The sequence below is a fragment of the Sander lucioperca genome, chromosome 1 (assembly GCF_008315115.2).
Source record: "Sander lucioperca isolate FBNREF2018 chromosome 1, SLUC_FBN_1.2, whole genome shotgun sequence".
NCBI lineage: Eukaryota > Metazoa > Chordata > Actinopteri > Perciformes > Percidae > Sander > Sander lucioperca.
The window spans coordinates 37452404-37477246 of NC_050173.1; the positions used below are offsets into that span (position 1 = coordinate 37452404).

At 41.7% G+C, this 24843-nt stretch overlaps 1 protein-coding gene across 4 annotated transcripts in view; it reads left to right on the top strand.

Moving 5' to 3' along the window:
- LOC116064245 (glutamate receptor 3) overlaps positions 1 to 24843 on the top strand; it is a 90900-nt gene that overhangs the window by 46574 nt on the left and 19483 nt on the right. For all 4 annotated transcript variants that reach the window (XR_004108496.2, XM_031319297.2, XM_031319296.2 and 1 more), the window contains exons 5-10: positions 16436 to 16489; positions 17477 to 17638; positions 18457 to 18624; positions 19055 to 19159; positions 21985 to 22089; positions 23938 to 24144. Coding sequence is in view for 3 of the 4 variants with exons in the window: in XM_031319297.2 (XP_031175157.1) it covers positions 16436 to 16489; positions 17477 to 17638; positions 18457 to 18624; positions 19055 to 19159; positions 21985 to 22089; positions 23938 to 24144 (801 nt within the window). In the remaining variant the exon portion in view is untranslated. The remainder of the gene's footprint in view (positions 1 to 16435; positions 16490 to 17476; positions 17639 to 18456; positions 18625 to 19054; positions 19160 to 21984; positions 22090 to 23937; positions 24145 to 24843) is intronic.

The following is a 24843-nucleotide window of genomic DNA, read 5'->3' on the forward strand; positions in this document are numbered from 1 at the left end:
AGTTTTCAGGGGCTTTAAGAATCTAAAAGCAGCAAATATTTAGCATTATTGTTTAATTTAAAGACTGAAAATTGCTGTCTTTTTTGTCGACTAATCAATTAATTGACTGATTGTCTCAGCTCTAATTACAACCTGTCAGCAATTCCTTTAAATCATTATACACACACAAAAACACTGGATGTTCCTCCTTGTCAGTTGTAAGCACACTCAGCTGAATGTCAATTTTATTAGCTTCATTTATCACTTGACATGATGTAGAAACATGGTAAGGAAAGTATTTGCATACTGCTGCATCAGGCACAGTTTGGTTTGCTTGTATAAGACCAGAGTGAGCCTCCCAACATATTTGTTTTGGGATGCTTAGGAGAATGCTACACCCGGGCTATTATCATGTTATGCTGTAACAACCACTCAGGATTTATCGCCCATAGGGCCTTTCCATCAATACACTGCACTGCAGATAAATTAACCCAATGGCAATCCTTCCCTTACGACAAAAACGGGAGAGCCTCTGCCAGCTCTGCTCGCTGAATCATATCCAACGATGGATGTGTTTTATTGAACCATCAAGGTTTATCATATGAGATGCTGAGAAAACTGTGTGTGGCAATATAGAGAACTAGAACTATGATTGAATATAAGATAATCATCTTTGTATTACTAGCACTTGTCGTAATGATGATTTTCCAGAGTGAGTATGTGCATGCCAGTCTCTCGAGTGCCTTCATGTGTGTTTGACTGTACATATGCTCATGCCTAATGTGATCCATCTATGAGATTGCACATATAGCATCAAATCTGCCTTTATGCTTCTTCCTGGGCCTCTTCCCTCCAGGGATTTCAGTGGCGGAGTCTGCTCAGAGGCAACAACCTGCTCATCACTAGTGTAAAGAGAGGCATGCGGGGAAAAAAGGAAAAAAAAGAATGGCGTCTGGGACAGGCCCAGGGCACGCAAGCTGTTCAAAGACAGGCAGGCAGTGAGCGCTCTGCCAGCCACAAAGCTGCATTTTCATGCAGGAATAAAAACGCACAATAAGTGAAAATAATTCACAGAAAGAGAAAAAAAGAGAGGTACATATGGGAATTTGTTAGGACAACATTCTGCCACCTGTAGAGGCATGAAGGGTGGCCACATTGCCTCCGCATGGAGAATTGGAGATCCTCCATATCCCTCTTTCTGCTCTTGAATGAAGAACTGGGAGAAAAATCCACACTTGAATTTATTATAGGATGTAAAATCTTTGCATTATATTGAATTCAAGAAAGGGGAAGAAATCTGACCATGGGAGATAAGAAGTCGTGGAAGAGGAGAATGGATGATTGATTGCCAGCAGCTGATAATAAAAAAAATGTGATGCTTAATCAGTGTAGTGGATGACACAGTGAAAAAAGGGATCAATATCAACGTTCTATCAAGCAAGAGATGACATTTGTATGCTCATATTGGCAAACACACATGCAACTACAGGTACAAACTGAAATTAAATCTGAATATATTGTATGTACTCTGGCACTCTCTAATTTCCCTAAAGTTACAACACAAAATTTGCCACATGAAACCTTCACAGGCATTAAAACCTCATAGATGACGTTGACTCTGTTTTCTGGTAACACTTCCTAGCATGTCTCTCAATTTGTTCTAAAAATATAGAGAGAGGCAAGAAAGTGAGCCAATGTCGCCACTCATATGAAGGGTGCTCCTGATGTCAACATTAGCGTATTGTCCCCAGGCTACTGAGAGGAGGGGCTGACAGAAACATTGTTCGACGTAAAGCATACATAGTGCTTTCAAATCCCTGGCACCAACCTTGGCTGTTGAGGGCCATTTACTTCCTGCGATTATAGAATTAAGTGGGATTAAAATGTTATCATTAAACAGAATGTAACCTGCTGACTCCACAACTGGAAGAGAGGCTAAGACCGTTGTGCTGCGACTCTGACGATTCGCACGTGTAGTTATAACAGTATCAAGAACACAATCCCCTAGTAATACAGTCTGTAAACCAGAGACGTACTTTTTTCCTTTTCTTATCAAGAAAAATGACCCTGATCATTTTCAGCGAAAACAGGGTAGGACATCTTGCTGTTTTGGAGCCAAGGATTCTTTCTTCCCAAGGTATCAAGTCTTACATTGTTCTGGTATAGCAGAGCAATGATAGATATTATCATATGAATATGAGTCAGGTGTTTCTAAAATGTTCTGCATTTGGGGGGAGGCCAACACTATATGCCCCTGCTATCTTCAGGGGCATATATCCCGATTGCCAAGAAAAGCTTCTCAGCCTCAGCCACTACTGGCTGCTAATTAGAGAGTGCTCCACCAAGAGCACTTCTACCAAGAGTCTTGAAGCGAAACCGGGGACTGCAGAAGAGGGAAGTCCTTTTGTATCAAAGCATATAGCTCAGATGCCCCATCTTGTGTGAAGTGGAACACTTTGGTATCTCTGCAGCCACTAAATTATATGTAACAGTAACTCCAGCTTGTTATAAACTATTGTGAATAATGCAAATATGATTTAAAACATTATTTAGGCTTTGAGCCAGAAACATAAAATGTGCTGTTACTACAACCTCAGCCCTGCATTCAGTTATCCCCCAGAAAATCAAGGCCGGAAAGTGGGCTTTTCATTTTTTAAGCTGTATCAACATTTATTTTGTGAGTTACACCAAAGATGGTTTATAACTCACTGACAGCTAACACTAGCAGATAATAAATACTAAATACTATGGATTCCATGAGGAATGTATTTATAAACTTTATATATTTCCCCCCTCCATTTAAAAAAAACAATTCTGTCCGCAAGACTTTTGTTTTACAAACTATCTCTGTCAACACTATAATACACAAACAACAAACACTGGCCGGGCCAGTAGGTGGCGATAAAGGCTACTTAAACGATACATAAAGGCTACTTAAACGATACATCAAACAACAGAGAAGAAAATTCTGATTGTGTAGTGAGCTTTTTCTTTTGCTGGATTTCACAAATCAAACAATAATAGCTAATTATTTCTCTATTTCTTCATATTTGATAGCTATTTATTTAACATCTTTCTGGTATCCAAGTTGCATTAGCGAAACCAAAATGTGACTTGTGTGGACTGCGATATGTGTTTCTAGATACAGATGAATAAGAAAATGTTATTTGAAATTGACTTTAAGTTTAATAGCCAAATAATTAAAATATTCATCAGTGGCACAGTTAAAGCTTTAGTGTGTAACTTTTTGATATTAAAGAACGTCTGTTACATTCAAGCCATTGCCATATGATTTGCTACAAAGCTAATTAAGACTTAATTCAGCTCCACACAACTCTCTCTGTATTTCTCAGTATGGCTATGTTCAGAAGATAATGTCGTGCGGCGACTTTCCCACACAGAAGCTCGAGTGAAGATAATCCTTTTTTTTTTTAATCCTCTGTGTCCTCCTTGGCTACTAGCAACTGCGTGGAGGAGGGGTGGGGGCGCGTGAGCGATCACTTAAAGCGTAACTCTTGCAACCTAGGTTGCATTTTGTTTAGTCTTTTAGTGAATGTGTAGTCCGTAGTGTAGAGTCTGTAATGTGTAGTAGTGTAGTCTTTTTTGTGAATGTACAGGAGTCAAACTTTCGTTTAAAAGCATATTTAGGACGGAATCACCACTTTTAAGATTTACCGTATTTTCGTTTTTCGGTCAAATGGCCTTTTGAATGGGAGTGCTAGGGGCACTTTTATGCTAGCCTCAAAATAGCTATTTTTAAAACACTAAGAAGGCTCGATACATCATGAAACTTTGCTCCAAGTATCACTAGGGTCTCTACACCTTAATGAAAGCATTGACAACATTGTTTGTGTACCCAGAGTTTACTAAAAAGAAAGGTTTTGAGCAACTCACGTTAGCAGTTGTTGTTTACACTATCCGCCATTTTCCCAGTCAAAAATAGGCGATCTCCGAATGCGAATGAACGGACTCCATAGGAAGAAATGTCATTCCTATATGAGGCTCCTTTTTCAACTGCAAAGTCAATATTGTGTTTCACTAACGACAAAACAACAAATTATCCGTGCATTTATATGGAACTAAGCTTTAGGAGCTTTCCATCTTTACTCTCCTCCCTCGACTATTTTTGACTGGCTCGATAGACGGTGACCGGAAGAACAACAGCTACACTGAGTTGCTCAAAACCTTTCTTTTTAGTAAACTCTGGGTACACAAACAATGTTGTCAATGCTTTTGTTAAGGTGTGGAGCCCCTGGTGATACTTGGAGCAAAGTTTCATGTTGTGTCGAGCCTTCTTAGTGTTTTAAAAATAGCTATTTTGAGGCTAGCATAAAAGTGCCCCTAGCACTCCCATTCAAAAGGCCATTTGAAAAATGAAAATACGGTAAATCTTAAAAGTAGCGATTCCGTCCTAAATATGCTTTTAAACGAAAGTTTGACTCCTGTACATTCACAAAAAGACCCTAGGTTGCATTTTGGCGAGAGTTACGCTTTAAGGCTTGTATCATGTGGACGCGCATGTGTACAGTTTTGTTGTCATGACTTAGAATTCCTCATGTGGGCGACAGAAACTACGCACTATAGCTTTAAACCCAGGCGAAACAAGGAGCCATACCTGGTCACCCTGTTTTTATAATTTCCTAAGAAATGTCATGTGGTTACTGTAATGATATGTAATAATATTAATGGTCATATCATTTAATGTAAGTTGGTAGCACTCACTGGGTGTGCAGTCTTCACAGTATTATTTATTGTCCTCAATGGATGGAGCAGCCGTTACATTCAAGCCATTGCCAAATGAGTTGATACAAAGCTAACTAAGACTATCAGCTCCACACAACTCTCTCTGTATTTCTCAGTATGTCTATGTTCAGAAACTGGGGTCGTCCAGCGACTTTCGCACGCAGAAAATAGAGTGAAGATAATTACCTCTTCTGAAGAGTCCATCCTGTTTTTGTAATCATCTGTGTCCTCCTTGGCTACTAGTAACTGCGTGAAGGAGGGGTGGGGGTGGTGCGCGATCACGGAAGGCTTTTATCATGTGGACGCACCAGTAGTTTTGTTGTTATTACTTAGAATTCCTCATGGGGTGAGACAGAAACTATGCACTATAGCTTTAAATATGCAAAAAAAACAATACAAATATTCAACATTAGGCTACTAATCACTACTGTTCTGTTCGTATAAATATTGTTTATTTTCCTTTGTCAAAATGAATCTACGAACAATATATTCAATATCCAATAAACAGAAGAGAAACAATACACATACACCATTGTAATTTTTCAATGATTTGTACAGCATGGTAAGTTTTGCTCTTTTAAGAGTTACTAGTTCCCCAACTGTGGATATGCTTCTGAACACTTTCTCACTGACCAGACCCCAACAGTCCCCACCCGGGTCTCGGTCATGATGCAACAATAAATGTAGATAAAGATGAACACTAAATCAACCATAGAAAACTAAAACCCAGATAACATAAATGCACATCCAAAACATTAACAGAACATTACTAAAACATGCTTTAACTAGGAAAGAAACAATTCAGAACTTTTTTCCCCCCATGAGCCTTTGTATTGCTTCAGCGCAGAACAGTTCAAATGACCCCGCCCCTCCCATACAGAAACTTAACATCCTTAGTTATCTCAGCTTAATATGATCTGTGCACTGCATTCTTAGGCTGATTATTACAAACAACTAATGCGATTTAGTAATGAATATGGTTTTTAACAAAACATGAAAGAATAAGTAGTGACCACTAAAAAGTTGAATTACAACTAAATCTGGGTTTACAGTGTAGGTCAATAAAGAAAAATGCTTTGCTCAGCTTCTCCAATGTAAGGACTGTTTTTTTTGTCTCATATCATTGTAGATTTTATATGTTTGAGGTGTGGAGTGTTGGTCGGACAAAACAAGCTTTTTAACAAATGACCCAAAGCCGTTTTGAGTTGGTCAATTGCTTTTCAAAGAAACTATTCGCACATCCAACAATCTTCTGTGCAGGGGTGTTGGAAAATATCACAAACTTGGAAAAAGGTAAATCCTACACTCATTATTGAGAGACACTCCCATCGGTAAATGATTGTCATTTGTCCCACACCTGAGGACACAGAATAGGAGGAGCAGAATGTATTTAAGACCACAGTTGTGTTTGTTGTTGAAAATACTCTTGATGAAGATCCAGAGGGACCGAAATGTTAGTTTTCTTTAATAAATTGTGATGCCATAGCAAGACCAGAGTGCAGATTTTCCTTTTTTCCGAGTTGGTTAATTGCAAAAAATAATCAACCAATTATTAGAAATAGCCATCATACACAACCCTAATGCTAATAGCATTCCATATCAGTTTGGTTTGGAGTCTGGTCTTTGAGTTTTCTTAGCTCAGTAAGAGGCTAAAAGTAATTGCATCATTTTCATGCAGGAATAATCTTTTATGTGCCTCAGTAAATGGTGTGATATTTACAAACTCTGGGGAACCTATCATTTTGAGTCTGCTTCTTCTTGTGTTGGTGCGAAGTCTGCAGTGAAAAAGGTCAAACTTGGGGGGAAAACGGTCTGGCGTTTATTGAGAATGTATAGCTGTAGTTTTACATTCAGGCTCTCTGTCTGGCGGGGCAGAGGCACGCACAGTCTGGATTAGGGTGAAGCCAAGGTCATCCTGGTTGTCTGTCCCCATCAGGCTTTAAAGAAAACTCCAGTCTGCAAAATGCGTGCTTTCCTTCAGCAGAAGAACAAAAGGTGATGGAGCCAGTTAGTGGATCGATGTGCAAGAGGGTATACTGTAAGAAAAAGAGGAATGGCATTATTGAAGGGGTAGCGCACTAAACACATTTCTTCTCGTCAGTGTCACTGGGAAACAGAATAATTGGTTAGTAGCCTTGTTTTTGTGCATGTGTGACCTATGTGAAATGTCTTGTGTATCACTCTGAGCCAGTCAGGTTGGTAACAGACAGCCTCTGCCTGCATTTACAATGGAAGAAAACAGTGTGTGAATGCTCATCTCAAAGGACTACAGCTAGCATGTTCTGTCTGGAAAGACGGCACACGTAGGTGCTAGTTAGCATACAGAAAATATTTTTCGAGTGGTTAAACATGAATAAAACGGCTGGTAACTGAATACAAACATTGCCAAATTAACTTCAGACAATTATTATATCTGACCAAACAAACTGGGTCAACTTTTAAGTGCTTTTCAAGTAGTTAACTATATAACTAGCTATATTGTCCACAAGCATTCACAGACATGTTACCTCATTGGAAATCCTCCGTTGCTGTGAGGAATTTCCCATAATGCTGCACTACAACTACTCGAAGCAGGTACAAATTTTAACAGTAGATGGCGTAGTTGTGCCAATTTAGTAGAATTTAACCTGAACCCATTCAACTATGTTACACATGTAGCCTATTGTATGTGCTAGCCAAGCAGAGCTAAACACTGCTAAGCTAGTGCTACATCCATGGCTACATCCACACCTCCTAATGAGTCCCCACTGCCCCGCAAAACAACATCGCTGTTCAGGAATGCCAATAAAGAAATAGCTGACCTTAGGGGAAATGTTTGTCGGATGTCTGAGGAATTAAAGACTAAAGACTCCCTGCTAACCGCCTGCTTGGATGTGGCCCGTGATCAGTCGCTGCGGATTTCAACTCTCTCAGCGGCTCTCCAGGATACGGCGCCCTGAGATCGGTCCGCCTGCCCGCGTCTGTTCTCCTGCTCGACGCCGAGCCACCGTTCGTCCTGGACAGAGGTGGTCCGCGGCCGAAAGAAAGCCTCCCCTCTTCCTCTAGGCCTCTCCAATCGCTTCGATGCCTTGTCGGAGCTGGGTGTGAACCCGTCTGACAGTCCTGGCACGCGATCGACGTCTGGGGCTACTGCAGCTCCTTCTCCATCGGCGTCTGGTGGCGTTCACATGGCTCTCTGTCACAACTGCACGGCCTCTGTGGCAGTGGCTGCCGGTGTTGTGGCTCCTTGCTATGGCTGCCTGACATCTGGAAACACACTGACTTTCCCGAGGCAGAGGGCTGATGGCGTACCTGCAGCATCCTGTTCGAACAGCTCGGCGTCTCCTCCACGGTTGTCCGGTGATGCCCGGGGTCTCTCCACTGCGTCACCTGCTCACAAGCTGTCATCACAGGCGAAAACTTCTGCCTCGCGACGAAAGCTTCTCAAAGACGCTGTGATCAGGCGCTATGGTGGCCTCTGCTGCCTGGGCCGACCATCAAAACACAACAACTCCTCGTCCTCTTTTTCCCCCTACGACTATTATTATCGGTGACTCCATCACACGGGGCATAGGATTTTTTAATGCAGTCACACACTGCGTTCCCAGAGCCAGGGTTGCAGACATTCTGATTAAACTTGTGGACCTGATGCCCTCACTCCCGACCTCCATCAAACATATTGTGGGCCATTGCAGAGTTAATGATACCCGCTTTCATGAAAGTGAACTTAGAAAACGGGATTTTAACCTTCTTATTGATGCGTTGAAGAGCACTGGAAAGTTTGTTTTTATTTCTGTTCCACTTCAGCCTGTTGGTCGCGGAGCGGGACATTTTAGCCGACTCCTCAGCCTTAGCACTTGGCTTCAGTCTGCCTGCAGGCTCCACAACATAGGTTTTATTGACAATTTGTTTTGGGAATGCCGTTTCATTCAATTAACCGCCAAATGCTCTGCGGTAATCTTCAGCATGGGCTCCAGACTCAGACGTGACTGACTGTTTACATCTTACGCACATGTGCACAAGCACATGCCCCAGTCACACCCCTTGTCGGTACGCGATCTGTGCTGCCTGCACGATCCCATATGCGCATGCGCATAAATACGTAGTAGAAAACGTGACGGTTTCCCTACACTATTTTATCACGCATGCGTTGAAACACTTGGTGGCACAACTGGCAGCATATTTTTGTACTAAATAAACACCGGAGCGACCACCACTGGATAAATCATTAATATTTTTGTTTTTGACACTTTAAAAGACCCTCAAAATAAAACCTGAAAATAACCGTTAAAATATATAACAGCTGTTATGTCAGTTCTACTTTACCTGTGCTCATTTAAAATACAATCAATCAATACTTGTCATTATTGTTATTACTTTAAAGTCTTAATTTAAATGTAGCCTGCTTTTCCCAGTGTTTAGTTTGAGTTAACATTATTTTAGACTGAATCAAGCTGTCAGCTAGCGGTTAACCAAATTAGCTGTTAGCTAAACTAACGTTAGCTTCCCGGTGGAGGCTAACGGCAGACCGCTATGACTTACGACCGGAAGCGTGGAACAGATCGTACAGTGTCGTAAATCCTCAAAACAGGATTATCATCTGCGCATGTGCATGTCGGATCGTGCAGGCAGCACAGATCGCGTACCCACACCTCTCTTCCTCTACAGCATTAGAAGCATACGTTACCCTTAAGAGCTCCCCCTGCAGGCCCCCCTTGTCAGTTACTACCTACTCTCCCTTGTCACCTTCTATAAACACCCACCTCATGAGCTGCTCTGATCATCACGGAGCTGGCAACAGGGCAATCAATCAATCAATTTTTATACCCAAACCTCCATTATCATTCCCACAAGAATTACAAACATCCAAGGACATCATCACTCCCCTGGCCGCAGAAGACGAGGAGTCAACTATGGTAATCTCCTTTGCCTTGACTGTTCAAATTATCAAATAGGATCAGCACAGGCTGTGGATACAATCCCTATCAAATTCGCATTGTTGAATGAGCAATCACTTTCAAACAAAACATTCATTTTAAATGACTTCTTTCTATCACGTGATCTAGACTTTTTATTTATCACGAAAACTTGCATGTTGCATGTTGGTGATTTTTAGGTCTCCCAGATCCATTGGCAGGGGTGGGGGTTTAGCGACAATCTTCAACAATCGCTATAAATGCCGTCAATTGCCAGTTGATAAGTACACTAGTTTTGAGGTGCAAGCATTTAAGGTTGATTTGTCCTGCCCACTGATTTGTACAATAAGGACTTTATCAGTGAAGTTTCGGAGTTTCTATCCTTGATTGTGCCCAACTCTGAAAAGATTTTAATCCTTGGTGATTTTAATATCCATGTCTATTGCCATCAAAGCCTTTAGTTAGCCAGTTTCTACAACTTGTGGACTCATTCAATCTGACTCAGTCTGTAACTGGTCCCACACACAAACATGGTCATACACTGGATCTTGTTTTATCATTAGGTTTTCCTGTTTTAAATATTGAGCTGGATGTTGCTAGTCTATCTGACAATAAACCTGTGATTTTTAATGCATCACTTTCTAATCCATTACCTAAACCTTGCTTGCCAGATCACTACATCCGTGCACTGAACCCGTCCACTGCTAGGCAATTTTCTGATGCTTTCATAGTAGGGCTGGACAATTTTGGCTAAAATCATAATCACGATTAATCAAACAAGTTACCTCGATTACGATTATTGAACGATTATTTTAAAAAAAAATTCTTTTCTTATACTGTAAATATGTTCACGGTTATTTTTTCTAATGAAAGAGTGCATAATCCTATCTTTGCGATTCTAAAATAAGGAAACAACACACAGATAGCAATTAATGCTTATTTATTAAATATTTCAAACAACTGAACTGAAATCTACAACAGTAGATTTTACAATGAAATAAAAACGTCTTATAAAAAAGTAAGTAAGTTTCCTAAAAATGTAGAAAATAAATAATAAATGTCCATCATAAGATTAACGGGAACCTGTGGTTAACTGTCTTTTCGGAGTTAAACTCCACAAGCATGTCCTGCGGCTCGCCGGCCGCCACACACACACACACACACACACACACACACACAGTCACACACACACACACACACACACACACACACACACAGTCACACACACACACACACACACACACACACACACACACACACACGTCCACAGCGCAGCAGGCAGAGGCTGGGTCTGTTCTGAGTATAATAAAGCCCCGTCTGTGTTGAGCAAAACATTACGTGAATTACTACGAGAATGGACGTGCATTTAATATAGGAAAAGTGCACAAGTATTAGCATCATTTGTTGTTGTTGTATGTGGCGCTAATGTCTAGTGATGATGCTATAAAGACCGTTGCCGTGCTTGCGTTGCTCCCTTACCCCTCCGACCAGTCCCTATGGCCACTTGGCCAGTGGGAATGCAAACGGAAAAAAAGATTTTGGGGGAGAGTAGTTCTTAGAACTGCTTAGAAGTGTACTTTTCCTCTAAAAACTACAAGTAGGCCTACTATCCGATCAGAAAGCACCTATGGTCGCAGACTGGACGGTGACTGTAATATGTTTTAAGGGGAAAGTAGCCTACATTAACACACAGTGGGCGGCCGCGGAAATATTAATAGGATTAAAAGACCGAAATAACCGACTTGGTAAAATTACGTCGGTTATAGGCTCTGAATTTCAGTTACGATTATTTTTCGATTAATCATCCAGCCCTATTTCATAGCTTGTTCTTTTGCTAGACCTACAGAGATAACCTCTGCCTCTCTGTCTACAGATGAGCTAGTTACTCGGTTTAATACCACTGTCACAGATGTTCTTGATATTGTTGCCCCTTTTAAACTGAAGCGACCCAAAGTCAAAGCCCAACCTTGGCTTAACAGTGAGACTCGTGCCCTTAGACATAAGTGTAGAAAAGCAGAGAGGAAATGGAAAAAAGATAAACTGCAAGTGTCCTAGGAAATACAGAGAGATCACCAGGTATCCTACCAACTCCTTGTCAAAGCATCTAAAGCAAAGCATTTTTCTGATATCATAGCTAAAAATGCAGATAGCCCTAAAATGTTGTTTAGTGCAATAAATACTGCACTCATGCTACGTTTGAAATCACAGAACAATTTTTGAGCTTTTTTATCAACAAGGTTGACACTATCAGATCTTGTATTTCACCTACTGATCATGACCCTTCTAAATCAATTCTATGCCCAGCTTCTCTGAATTGTTTTGTGCCTGTGGCCCTGTCAGCATTGATGGATATTGTATCACACATGAAACCTACCTATTCATCTTCAGATATTGTCCCCTCTCATCTTTTGAAAGAGGTATTTGATACTATTGGTCCCAGCCTCTTGTCTGTAATAAATAGCTCTCTTATGAATGGCACAGTCCCATCTAGCTTTAAACATGCTGTGGTTCACCCTCTAATTAAAAAAACAATTTTCTGTCTGGTTTCAGAGTACACCATAGCACAGAAACAGCACTTCTTAAAGTGCTAAATGATTTGTTGCTGTTCGGTGATGGAGGAAATTGTGCTATTTTACTCTTGCTGGATCTTAGTGCTGCATTTGACACTATTGATCATGCCATCTTGATGGATCGCCTTCAGCATAGGGTAGGATCCAGGCTGTTGCTCTACATTGGTTCAATTCTTATTTAAAAAATAGAACCTTTTCTGTTGAAATTGGAAATATCTCCTCTTCGGCAGCGATTACATGTGGTGTACCTCAAGGTTCCATTTTAGGGGCAATTATTCTCTTTGTACATGCTCCCATTGGGCTCCATTCTTCACAAACATAACGTATCTTATCACTGTTATGCTGATGACACACAGCTGTACTTGCCTCTAAAAACAGGTGATACCAACTCTTTAAAGTCCCTTTTTCACTGCCTGAAAGACATTAAGTGCTGGATGGCTAACAACTTTCTCCAACTTAATGAGAGTAAGACAGAAGTCATGTTGCTTGGCCCCTCAAATTCAGTTGACGAACTTTCGAAAACTTTGGGGACTTTGGCCTCAAGTGTGCGCCCTTTTTTCAGAAATCTAGGTTTCATCTTTGACCCAGCATTCTAATTTGACAAACAAATTATTTCTGTTGTCAAAGGTAGCTTTTTTCATCTCAGGACTATTGCTAAACTAAAATCATTCCTCTGTCGTAAGGACTTGGAGACTGTTATTCATGCTCTTATTTCGTCTTGTATTGACTACTGCAATTCCTTGTATTCTGGGATTTGCCAATCATCTTTATCACGCCTGCAGCTTGTCCAGAATGCGGCTGCTAGATTGTTGACTGGTACCAGAAGGAGGGCTCATATCTCCCCGATATTGGCTTCTCTTCACTGGTTACCGGTCGCCTCAATTTTAAGGTAATGTTACTTGTTTTTAAGGCATTACATGGATTGGCCCCTTTATACATTGCTGACAAAGATCATCTAATCAGTTCCTTTTAGCGATTACACAGTCTCTGATGAAAAAAAAGGGTGATCATGCCTTCTCCGTTGTGGCCCCGAGACTCTGGAACAAACTTCCCATTCATATTAGGTCCTCTTCTACTGCTGAGATCTTTAAGTCTTGTCTTAAAACACATTTTTATTCTTTGGCGTATGATTTAGTTTAGGGACATTTGTATAGAAGTGTGTTTGTATGATGTTAATTGTGTCTATATTTTTATTGTACTTCCTTTGTTTTCATAACATAATATAACTTTGTACAGCAATTTGTTCTGCCTACGTTGGTTTTAAATGTGCTGTATAAATAAATTGATTTGACTTGACTTGACTCTAAAGACAACTACAAACAACAGAAATCAATTCAAGGTGATTGGGAGGCAAAAAATAGAGGCTGATGACAATCCAAGGTGTGGAGTCTGTGCAGAGTCTATGCTATCCATTTTAAGCTGAAGATTAGCAAAAACAAAGAAGCAAAGTTAGTGAATAGTTTAACATTGTATTACATTTTATTTCTTCATATTTGATAGCTATTTATTTAATATCTTTCTGGTACCCAAGTTGCATTAGCGAAACCAAAATGCGACTCGTGTGGACTGTGATATGTATTTCTAATCTAGATACAGATGAATAAGAAAAAAGTTATTTGAAGTTGACTTTAAGTTTAATAGCCAAGTAATTAAAATATTCATCATTGGCACAGTTAAAGCTTTAGTGCGTAACTTTTTTTAGAAACTATGCACTATAGCTTTAAAATCATATGTGATTAGCTTAGCTTGGCATAAAGACAGAAGGCGCAAGGAAACAGCTAGCTTAGCTCTGTCCAAAGTGAAACAAAATAAAAAACACCTACCAACACCTCTAAACCTCATTCATTAACACATTGTACTCATTTGTTTACTCCATGCTAAATTTATTTAGCTAAGCTAAATCAGTCAGAATTTCAGCTACACGCACACTGTCTTATCTTGTTAGATTTAACAAACAAGACACCATGTGTTAACTACACAAGCTTTAGTTGTTTGTAGTTGTATTTTTGAACTATGAACATAACTAGCTGTTCCCCCCTGTTTCCAGTCTGTATGCTAGGCTAAGTTAATCAGGTCTGGACTCCAGCTTCTGTAGACATGAGATTAGCATCAGTGTTGTCATCTCACTCTCGAAAAGAAGGTAAACAAGTGTATTTCCCAAAAACTATTCCTCCAGATGTCTGTACTGTAACTCAACAGCACTTTGAGTTGCTGCTCATTCGTGTTCACAAGTGAGCTAGAATTTATTTTCTTATCTCTTATCTGAGTAAATATTGTTTCCGAAAAATAGTGTGTTATTGATCAAATAATATTGGATTCAAAAGGAAATACAAGAGAATCATATATCATCAACACCATTAAAAGATTGTTATCACCATTTGCAGTATGGTAGGGATTTAGGAACAGGGCAATCAGCAGTGCATCACAACAAGTTACAATGAAATCAGTCCGTCTCAACTGGAGTCGGGTCTTGCCGTCTGCCCTAATTAAAGAGGCTGGGGGGAGAGGTTGGCGTGATCTGACCGGAGGTTCTGTGTATCTCTGTGTCATCAGTGTCTCGCTGTACCTTATCCCAAGGTTGCTGCTTGTAGCTGTTGCCAGGCTGGCTGTGAGCTGTGGGCAGCAGGCGGGGGGGCGAGGCCTTTCTCTGCCCAGCTCTAGGGCAGGTGTGAGGAGGCTTAACGGCCAGAGTCAAGGTTAGCACACGGTGAAGGAGTGTGGAGCTGTGGGCTTTGTCCAAGAAAATGCAGCAGAGCTAAAAGGCTGAAAGTTAGACTTACAATTACAGTGGGATCCATCTAGCTCTGACATCACTGCAGTGGAAGTGTTTCTTTTTCGTGGATCTGTCTGTCATTTTCTCATTAGATGCAGATTGATGGATTCTAAAAGCCAACTCCTGCTATTTCTGCATTATAATCAGCTCATTTCCTCTTTGTTTCTATTTCACTTTCTTGGTTTGCTCCCCCGTGTCTGATATCCTGCAGTGTTGGAGGTTTAAAGTCTTAATGATGGGGAGGCTGTCATAAAACGCTGACCCATCCAAGCAGCTTGATGGCGTAAGTGAAAGGCTTTGTGTGTTTGTGCTCCCTCGTGCGCCGTTTTTAGTGAAAAACACCACCAGCGTCTCTTCCCTTTTCACAGACAACCTTCAGTTTCCCACAAAAGAGGGAGAGAAGTGGTTTATTTTATTGAGGAGGAGGTTCAGTCCAAGCAAGGATGATTGTTTGGTGCTACTGTATACTAGTCTACCCAGGTCAGTTTAAGTTCAAATTAAAAGCTGTAATTGTAGTTGAAAGGAGTGAAACTGAAAACGTCCTTCAAAGATTTTTTTTTTTGCAGCCACGGATGTGAAGATACATGTTTGCTTTTCATCACTCAGTGGGAATGTCGTAAACGATCCACAGTAACAAATATCCAACATCCCCAGCCTAACACGCACACACAAAAGCAGATGATAAACTGACAGTTTGTTTTTGTGACAGAGCCAGAACATGTGCAAACATGCTGATTTTTCTGTAAACTTGTGTTGCTGTGTTTGTAGTACGCAGATGAAAACCGAGACATGGTTGACAGGTTTCTGCATGGCAGCCGCTCAGAAGTCCATCCACAGCAGACTGCAAACTCATAAATAACAAACCTCAAGAGGCCCAGTCTAACACACTGTCCAGCATGTAATGCTCAAAAAAGCCAGGGCAATTTAGAGTCTCGCTATATGATATATCTGTAGGCCAAGAACAAAAGGAAGAAGAGAATAAAAGGAAGCATATGGTTGGTTCTACAGTGATGGAATGGCTTAGAACACCACTTACTATTTTCAGACAGGCTGCGTGGGTTGAAACATGCTGTTAGGCTCCAAAGGTGTGATATTTTCAAAGCAGAGCGAGATCTACATCTTTCTGTCTCACTGTAAATTCCTCTGAAATGTTTTTTCCTGTTTCTACCTTCTGTCCAGCAGTTGCTGAGGACTCATCTCTCTTCACCTTGAATTACTTCAAAGTGAGCAGAATATTTAAGGGTGCTCCATATTGTTGCTGTTTTTCTCTCATTAGCAGCTCCCCCTTAATGAACACTTCCTCTTACCGCTCCATCTCTCTTGTTATTCCGCAGTTGACTTTGCTTTGTTTCAACTTCAGCGGCATCCTGTGTGCTCGCTGCATTTACAGAGAATGTTGTAGTCACTTATAAAAGCCGTGGCTCTTAGCTCTCTTCTCATGGGTGGTTTACTGTATCGATGTTTTTCTCCCATAGGTTGTGACCCTGGGGAAGAACAGCCGTGGTTACCACTACATTCTGGCCAATCTTGTGAGTAATAACCGAGCCGCTCCGCTGGGAGAGAGTGGAACCTTCTTTTTGCTGCATGTGATGGGACTTAGTCTCAGCCATGAGCACAAATGTGCATGCACAATATATAGATTATAGGCTTTTGCATGAAATCAGAAGAAAAAAACAGACTTGTATATTTTTTGCTTTTTCTCTCTACTGTATATACAGGGCTTGTCATGTTTGTTGCTCATGTCTAATCAATCACAATCTGGCAGTCAGACTACATTTCATATTTATCTAAATGAATATATTTATATTTAAGTAGCAATGTCCTGAGCAATGAATAAACAGCATTTAACCTTTTTTTTAACCTATCTTTGGAGGGCAGCCATCTTTTCCTCCTACTCTGGGAAGGGGAAATGTTCATTTAGCCTTGATATTAACATAAGAGTTTTAAAGTGGAGGCCAGCCCTGATCTCACTTGCTGATCCCCTGCTGCTGTTACCCGCACTTTAGAAAATGTGATTATGCAGCAGTCAAACACATGTCCTTGCACGCCATGACACAATGACGCACTTAAAAAAGAGCATTTTGACCATAAAAAGAAATAACTCTGTGTAATAGTTCAAGGGTGAAGAAGGGAATATAAAGACAGCTGGAGCACTAAAACTAGAGGTTTTTGAACCAAATAAAAAAACATATTATTATTTTTTATATTACATACAAGCCAGTGTGTTTACGTTCTGTCTTTTACATGATCTGACACAAACTCTTGATTATCTACTGGCAGGTTGTTTCAATGAATTCAGGTTACACCACAACATGTGAAAAGAAACATTTGCCTCGGTGTAATGGCAATGTTGCTTTCTCATACAGCACAGGGTTCATAATACAGTAAAATGCACCGTGCATGCTGCCAGAATAGCTGCTAATATTTCATGGTGCTTCACCCCAGGTAATATAAAAAAAAGAAAAATATGTGACATGGATCCTCTCCTCCCCTGTTTCCCTTTTGTCTCATCTCAGGGATTTACTAACGTGAGCTTGGACAAAGTCTTCGCCGGTGGAGCCAACATTTCAGGGTTTCAGATAGTCAACCCTGAGAACCCGATTGTGCAGCAGTTTATGCAGCGCTGGGAGCGGCTAGATGAAAGAGAATTCCCAGAAGCCCGAAACACTCCTCTGAAGGTACTTTGCGTGCAAGGCCTTTCATTGCACATGCAGAAAACAACGATCATCCCTTCTGAAGTGCTCTCGGTGCTATCAGTTCTTCTGCTGCTCTCATCCTCTGTCTGTCTTTGTCATTCTGTTTTCCTCCCACCCCTCGCTTCCTCCTCTTGGCTTTGCAACCCTCCCAGCAATCAATATATTGATAGGCGGTGCAAGGCAAGGTTATATTGCAGCTTCAATTTACATCTAATTAAACAATGATCAAGGAAGAAATGGATTTTGAATGGCATTTAATTAGATTTTGTCATGGTGCAGTGGTCAACAAACAAGTAGCTCAACCCTCAGTGGTGAAAAGGTCAGGCGAAGTTGGAGGGGAAGTGCGTGGGAGATAAAATCACGCATTAATGCTCAATTTACTTCCCGACTCTGCACTAAAAGTTTTGAAAGAGGTCCTGACTGTCAGACATGTCTTGGCTTTTCTAATCAAATCTGTCTAATCAAGCTATTTTTACCACCCCACCCACACTGACCCGACCGGGGGGCACTGACATGCATGGGCTGAAAGCGACACATTGACTGCCCCAATTTTCAGTAGGATTCATTTTATGGCAAACAAAAATGTATGCAAACAGATTCATTTGAAACGACAGTATATTCATACAAAAGTTCTACCTATAGTGATTTTAAACTATTTGAAAACAGATTACACAGTCTTTGAACGGTATAAAGTCCTATAAAGGCTTTACTACAAAAACGTTATTCTTATCTCATCTTCTGCCTCTCAACATGTGTTACTGTCTCACAGTGTGCACTGCTTTCTTTCTGATTTTGTACAGTACACTTCAGCTCTGACCCATGATGCCATTCTGGTGATAGCAGAGGCCTTCAGGTACCTGCGGCGCCAACGTGTGGACGTCTCTCGCCGGGGCAGCGCTGGAGACTGCCTAGCCAATCCCGCTGTACCTTGGAGCCAAGGCATCGACATCGAGAGAGCTCTTAAAACGGTAGGGGGGGGAGAGAGAGAGAGAGAGAGTGGCAAGCTGATCACCAAAGAAAAGGCTAGAAGAAGTGAAGCAGAGATAGGGAGTGAGAGTGTGATAAAGATGGAAAGTGACAGAGAGAAGGGAAGAGAGCGCAGAGCTGTTCTCCTCCCTTTGCCCCCAGATATCTCTGCACAGAGCTCACTCAAATCCATTCCCTCATTACCATAAAACTACATCTTTTATTAAAGCGTATACAGTTCATCATTTGATTAACAGACTGAGCGCACTCCAGTAGCTCCATGGACACGAGCACCTTAATACCAGCTATATATGCAAAGTGATGGCTATTACACATTACCCTGTCTGTCTGTCTGTCTGTCTGTCTGTCCGTCCATCCGTCCGTCCGTCTGTCTGTCTGTCTGTCTGTCTGTCTGTCTGTCTGTCGTGGCAGGTCCAAGTGAATGGTATGACTGGGAACATCCAGTTTGACAACTACGGCCGCAGAACCAACTACACCATAGATGTTTATGAGATGAAAACAGGTGGGCCGAGTAAGGTAAGCCGGAGCGGTGACTTCCCCAACTCTCATCCATCAACTGTCTGATCCAGACCTAATCAAAAATCTGTTAGTAAAAAACAGCTGGCTCACATCAAGGACTGGTTCATTGCTTGTCAAAATTGTGGAATTTGGCCAACATGTAATTTGAAATGCTTTATTGATCGGCTGTGCTGAAGAACTAAACTCAGTGAATGTTGGCCACATGTTTAGGCATGCCAAAACTTTGCCCCAAACAATTTTGAGAGAACTGATCGAGCATGATTGTGTGAAAGTAGAAAAAAAACTCAAAGAAAGTCAAACAAGCCTCTACATCCATTTATTAAAGTGCTAAGGGCTTTTTGCAGTCATGTGGGTCCAGCAGGGCTGACAGGACAGTGCAGAGTAATGCAAATTGCCTTTCTCTACCTCTGTTAGGTAGCAGCACTGATGAGCTATCCTGAGCATCACAAGCCAAACAAATCACACACAGATTACCTGCGATGTGATAGCTAAAACTGCCCTATCAAAAGAGTGATATAAGACTATGTCCGTGCCGTATGATAGCACAGATTTGATTTTCAGTCCTTTCCTGAGAGTAAATACCATTCAGATAACCAATTACTGTAAAGGGGATCCAATAATTCCTCTGGCTCCCAGTGGTACATTCACATTATAACTGGTACCATATGATGACCTCTGGTTTTATTTCATAACCTCACCGAGTTCCAAGCGACAGTGAATTTCTCGTTAGCTGGATAAGTGTGGGCTCAGTCTGATATGACGTGTGATTATGCCGCCTGCCTCCCAGGCCTCTAAAGCCCACACTTCAGTTAGCATCACACAGCCCTAACAGCCAAACAGAGAGGATGGAGAGAGAGTGGGAGAAAGGAGGTCGGGGAGTGAGGGAGTGAGGGAGCAAGGGAAGATGAGACAAGTGGGGCAGCAGTTTGTCAGGACCTGGAGCCCTAGTCACCCCACTGACAGTTAGAGGATGAAGGTTCTTAGCTGTGACTGTCACGAGTGATGTATGGGCTGATATCTGTCTCAGCTGCTCAGGGTGAGATCAGGACTTTGCCTCTGGAGCAGCACTCTATGACACAGCTCCCCCACAGTCTCGCCCCCCGAGCAGCACTTCTCAAACATCACTGTCGGACATAAGCGAGGGAATAAATATTTAGAGCTTTCTCCAGTCGGGCAATAACTCCATCCATAACTGTAACCACAGTTTGGAGCTGAAGTTTGAGACATCTGCTGCTTTCTAGCGCCTCCACTTGGTGTTCAAAAACTCTGCACTGTTGTACACCTGTCTGTCCCAAACATTTAAAGATCTGAGGCAAAAAAAAAAAAAAAAGAATGTCGACCAGATGTGACGGGGGAGAACCTAGCCAGCAACAGTTAGACTATTGGCAGCAACATATGCAATACGTTTCATCTTGAGCCAGAGCAGCCATTACTTCAGATGGGCAAACAAACACTTGACATTGGTTTGACTTAAGCATCTGTACAGCAGAATACAGAGAAACTGCATTGGCAGGACTGTGCAGAAAAAAAAAATTGTGGAGCCACTGGAATATTATGCTAAATTATTAAACGTGTATGCAGTTCACAGGCCCGAATATCAATTATTTACCATAAAACCTGGGAAGCTGAAGGGGTGGGGGGGTGGGGGGGGGGGGGAGTGAGGGAGTGAGGGAGCAAGGGAAGATGAGACAAGTGGGGCAGCAGTTTGTCAGGACCTGGAGCCCTAGTCACCCCACTGACAGTTAGAGGATGAAGGTTCTTAGCTGTGACTGTCACGAGTGATGTATGGGCTGATATCTGTCTCAGCTGCTCAGGGTGAGATCAGGACTTTGCCTCTGGAGCAGCACTCTATGACACAGCTCCCCCACAGTCTCGCCCCCCGAGCAGCACTTCTCAAACATCACTGTCGGACATAAGCGAGGGAATAAATATTTAGAGCTTTCTCCAGTCGGGCAATAACTCCATCCATAACTGTAACCACAGTTTGGAGCTGAAGTTTGAGACATCTGCTGCTTTCTAGCGCCTCCACTTGGTGTTCAAAAACTCTGCACTGTTGTACACCTGTCTGTCCCAAACATTTAAAGATCTGAGGCAAAAAAAAAAAAAAAAGAATGTCGACCAGATGTGACGGGGGAGAACCTAGCCAGCAACAGTTAGACTATTGGCAGCAACATATGCAATACGTTTCATCTTGAGCCAGAGCAGCCATTACTTCAGATGGGCAAACAAACACTTGACATTGGTTTGACTTAAGCATCTGTACAGCAGAATACAGAGAAACTGCATTGGCAGGACTGTGCAGAAAAAAAAAATTGTGGAGCCACTGGAATATTATGCTAAATTATTAAACGTGTATGCAGTTCACAGGCCCGAATATCAATTATTTACCATAAAACCTGGGAAGCTGAAGGGGTGGGGGGGTGGGGGGGGCACGGGGGAGTGAAGTTGTCTGCTGTATGCTCATGCAGTTCAGTTTCTGCACATTTGGTTGTTTGAACGAATGTAGATAATAAAAAACAATCTTCATAATATCTTTGATCATGACACTTACTGCATGATGAATGTAGAAATATCAATTCTGTTTATTCCATGCTTAGATTGCTGGGCCACTTCTGCTGTTTTAGCATTCTGCTCATTCGCTACTATTTTGGTCGAACTTTAGGGCAGAGGCAGCAGGCCTCTTGGGAAATGCAGTGTTGCTTTAATGAGCACTGCATCATGGCAGTTCCCAGTAAACACATAGAACTGTCCGTGCTATATGCTCAACTTACGTTTCGTCAGTGTGTTGGAATCCATCACTAACCACTGTTTTCTCTTTGCAGATTGGGTACTGGAACGAGTACGCACGATTTGTAAATATTATGGACCCGCAGGTCTCCAACGACTCCTCAGTGGAAAACCGAACGATTGTGGTCACTACTATTATGGTACACTTTCCATGCAGTTTTAAATGTTTCACGTATTCTGCCACTCAAGGTCATGGTGTTGATTCCAATGAGTGATACATTCTGTCCTGGGCGGGTAGAACCACATCTTTTTTGTGTTGCTTTCCATCCACTCACTACATGTTGAAACAGTCAGTCCGAAATGGGGGAGTGTTTCAACTGTATCCGTGTGGGTGTCAAAGCATTTTGATTTCCCATACTTCAGTGGCCTGTCGTAGCAGTGACATCACAATAATGGTATCAATGATAATGGTTAACTCCATCAATTACAAAAAGCATACAAACGCATACGTAAGTAGACCTGTCTGTCCTCATCAAGTAAATGTTCAATGACACTTGGGATAGACTGGCCGAAGAATGACTAGAGGATGATACTGCAATGGTTTCTCAAGCTGGGCAAAGCAAAATAAACAGTATTGGAGGAGGGATAAGCAGGTGTGCTATTTTTCCTTGTTATCGCCTCTCCAATCTATTTTGTATTGCTCCTACATGTGTTCTGTGTTGAAGTATAACTTCCAGTCAGTGATTTAGGAGGAATCCTTTTCTGGGAAGTTTCCCAGACCAAAGTATGATAAACAAACAAAATATCTTAGATTTATTTATTTTCAACTGTATTTACTCAACTAAATGTTTAAGGCTTATTGGATAGCTTCCACTGTAAATGCATTTGCTGACTGTATAATGGCATTGTAATTACCTTATGCAGTACCAAATATTTGATATGAAAAAGAATAAGGACCGCTGGTATTAATGCACACTTAGATTTCATCTGTATTCCAAGGCATAAGCTGGTGTTACTCTATAGCAAGAGGAAACATTTAACATCTCTAGATGAGAAATACAGTCAGGAGGTAAACATGTGTTAACTTGAGGGGAACACTCAATGGATCCAAGGTGAGGGGTTACGTTCAGCACAGAACAAATAAATCATTGCTCTCCTACTTGCACTCTAATTGTGTGTGGCTGCAATGACAATGCCTGCTCTCCCGAGCAGTCCTATTGTTTGATAATGATGATGTGCTCAGTAAGATAACAGACGAGCTGCACCAGCCTTTTGAAAATGAGAGGAAAACTAGCACGCTCCTGCTCTCCTGATGTAATTATTTTATTTATGGAGTATTTCTTTGCATTTTTCTGGATAGCAACACAATGGCTCTTTTTTCTTTGGAATGAAACAGCCTTTAACTGCGCATTGGTGCAGTGTGCTTGAATATGTTGAGATACTATGGGCACTGTCTGATCCCTCTCCTGTCTTTGGCATTTACTTATGAAACCCATCCCCATTCCCATCCTCACCCACCTCTGAGCTGACCCACACCTTGCCTACCAATGACTCCCAGCCCTTTAAAACTCATTCTGGCCTTGTGTCTTCTCCTATGATAAATGACAAACTTCCTTACCTCAACCCTCCTTTATTATTCCACAGAGTTGCACCATTGGGCTCAAAATGGGTTGGGTGCATTGGGCTTGGTGTCTGCTGGCTGCCACGGCTGATGAAAGCAGTGTGACCACAGGATCATGCTGCTGTTATCAGAGTATAGTTGTGCATTAGCGGGGCATCATCTGTATATGCATGACTGCATGGATGTGGTTATAGCAGCTTATAATATTTTGAATCTCTCTGTGAGTGAGTGAGTGAGTGAGTAAGTGTGTGTGTGTGTGTGTGTGTGTGTGTGTGTGTGTGTGTGTGCGTGTGTGTGTGTGCGTGCGTGTGCGTGTGCGTGTGCGTGTGCACGGGCACATGTGAGTGCATGTATGCATATTTCTGTATAACTGAATGTGTGCTAGGGGCATGGGAGTGAATAAACCAGCGTGTGTTTGAATCAACAGGAAGCTCCTTATGTGATGTACAAGAAAAATTATATGCATCTGGATGGGAATGACAGATATGAAGGCTACTGCGTCGATTTAGCATCTGAGATTGCCAAACATGTTGGAATTAAGTACAAACTGTCTATAGTAATGGATGGGAAGTACGGAGCCCGAGACCCCGAGACCAAGACGTGGAACGGGATGGTGGGTGAACTGGTCTATGGGGTGAGTACTGGGAGCCTCGATTTCGCTGATTACATGACAGTTTGCAAGGAACTTCAACATGAGAGGAGATCTCATTTTTCTGTCTTAAGGTTATCACCAACCCGTTGTGAACTCAGTTCAAAGTCTAATGCTGTCTCAGGAAGCTCAGCTGTAAGTGAATTTGTCAAATGCAGCCTCTAGCATTGGGGGAGTTGGTGATCATCTTGAGACGGAGAAAATGAAATCATTTCTCAGTGCTGTTCATTGCAATTAATCCTTCTTGCTTAGCCTAGAAAGCTCTCTCTCTCTCTCTCTCTTACAGTCGCGAACGGAGGTAGGTACATGAAAACAATGGGTCCATATGGCAAACACACTGTAATCGCTTTGATGAATGAAAGATTGTATGCCTTTGAAGTGATTGTGTAATTATGTTCAATGTTTGATGTGTGTGATGAATATGCCACATTGTAAATTCACAGCAGAGAAAATCTGCTACAAAATCAACAGCTAAATGGTGGTTTGCAGTTTGAAACAACAAGATCCATATGTGTTATGCTCCGTAAAGGTTGAACCTCTCACATTAGGGGAGGGTCACGCCGTGTTTTACATCTGACAGAGCGCTCAGGCTCTCACAACACCTCAGGCATTCCAAAATCCCCCCCATCCTTTTCTCACCTTTCTCCGAGGCCACAGTAGTTGAACAGGGGACAAATACAAAAT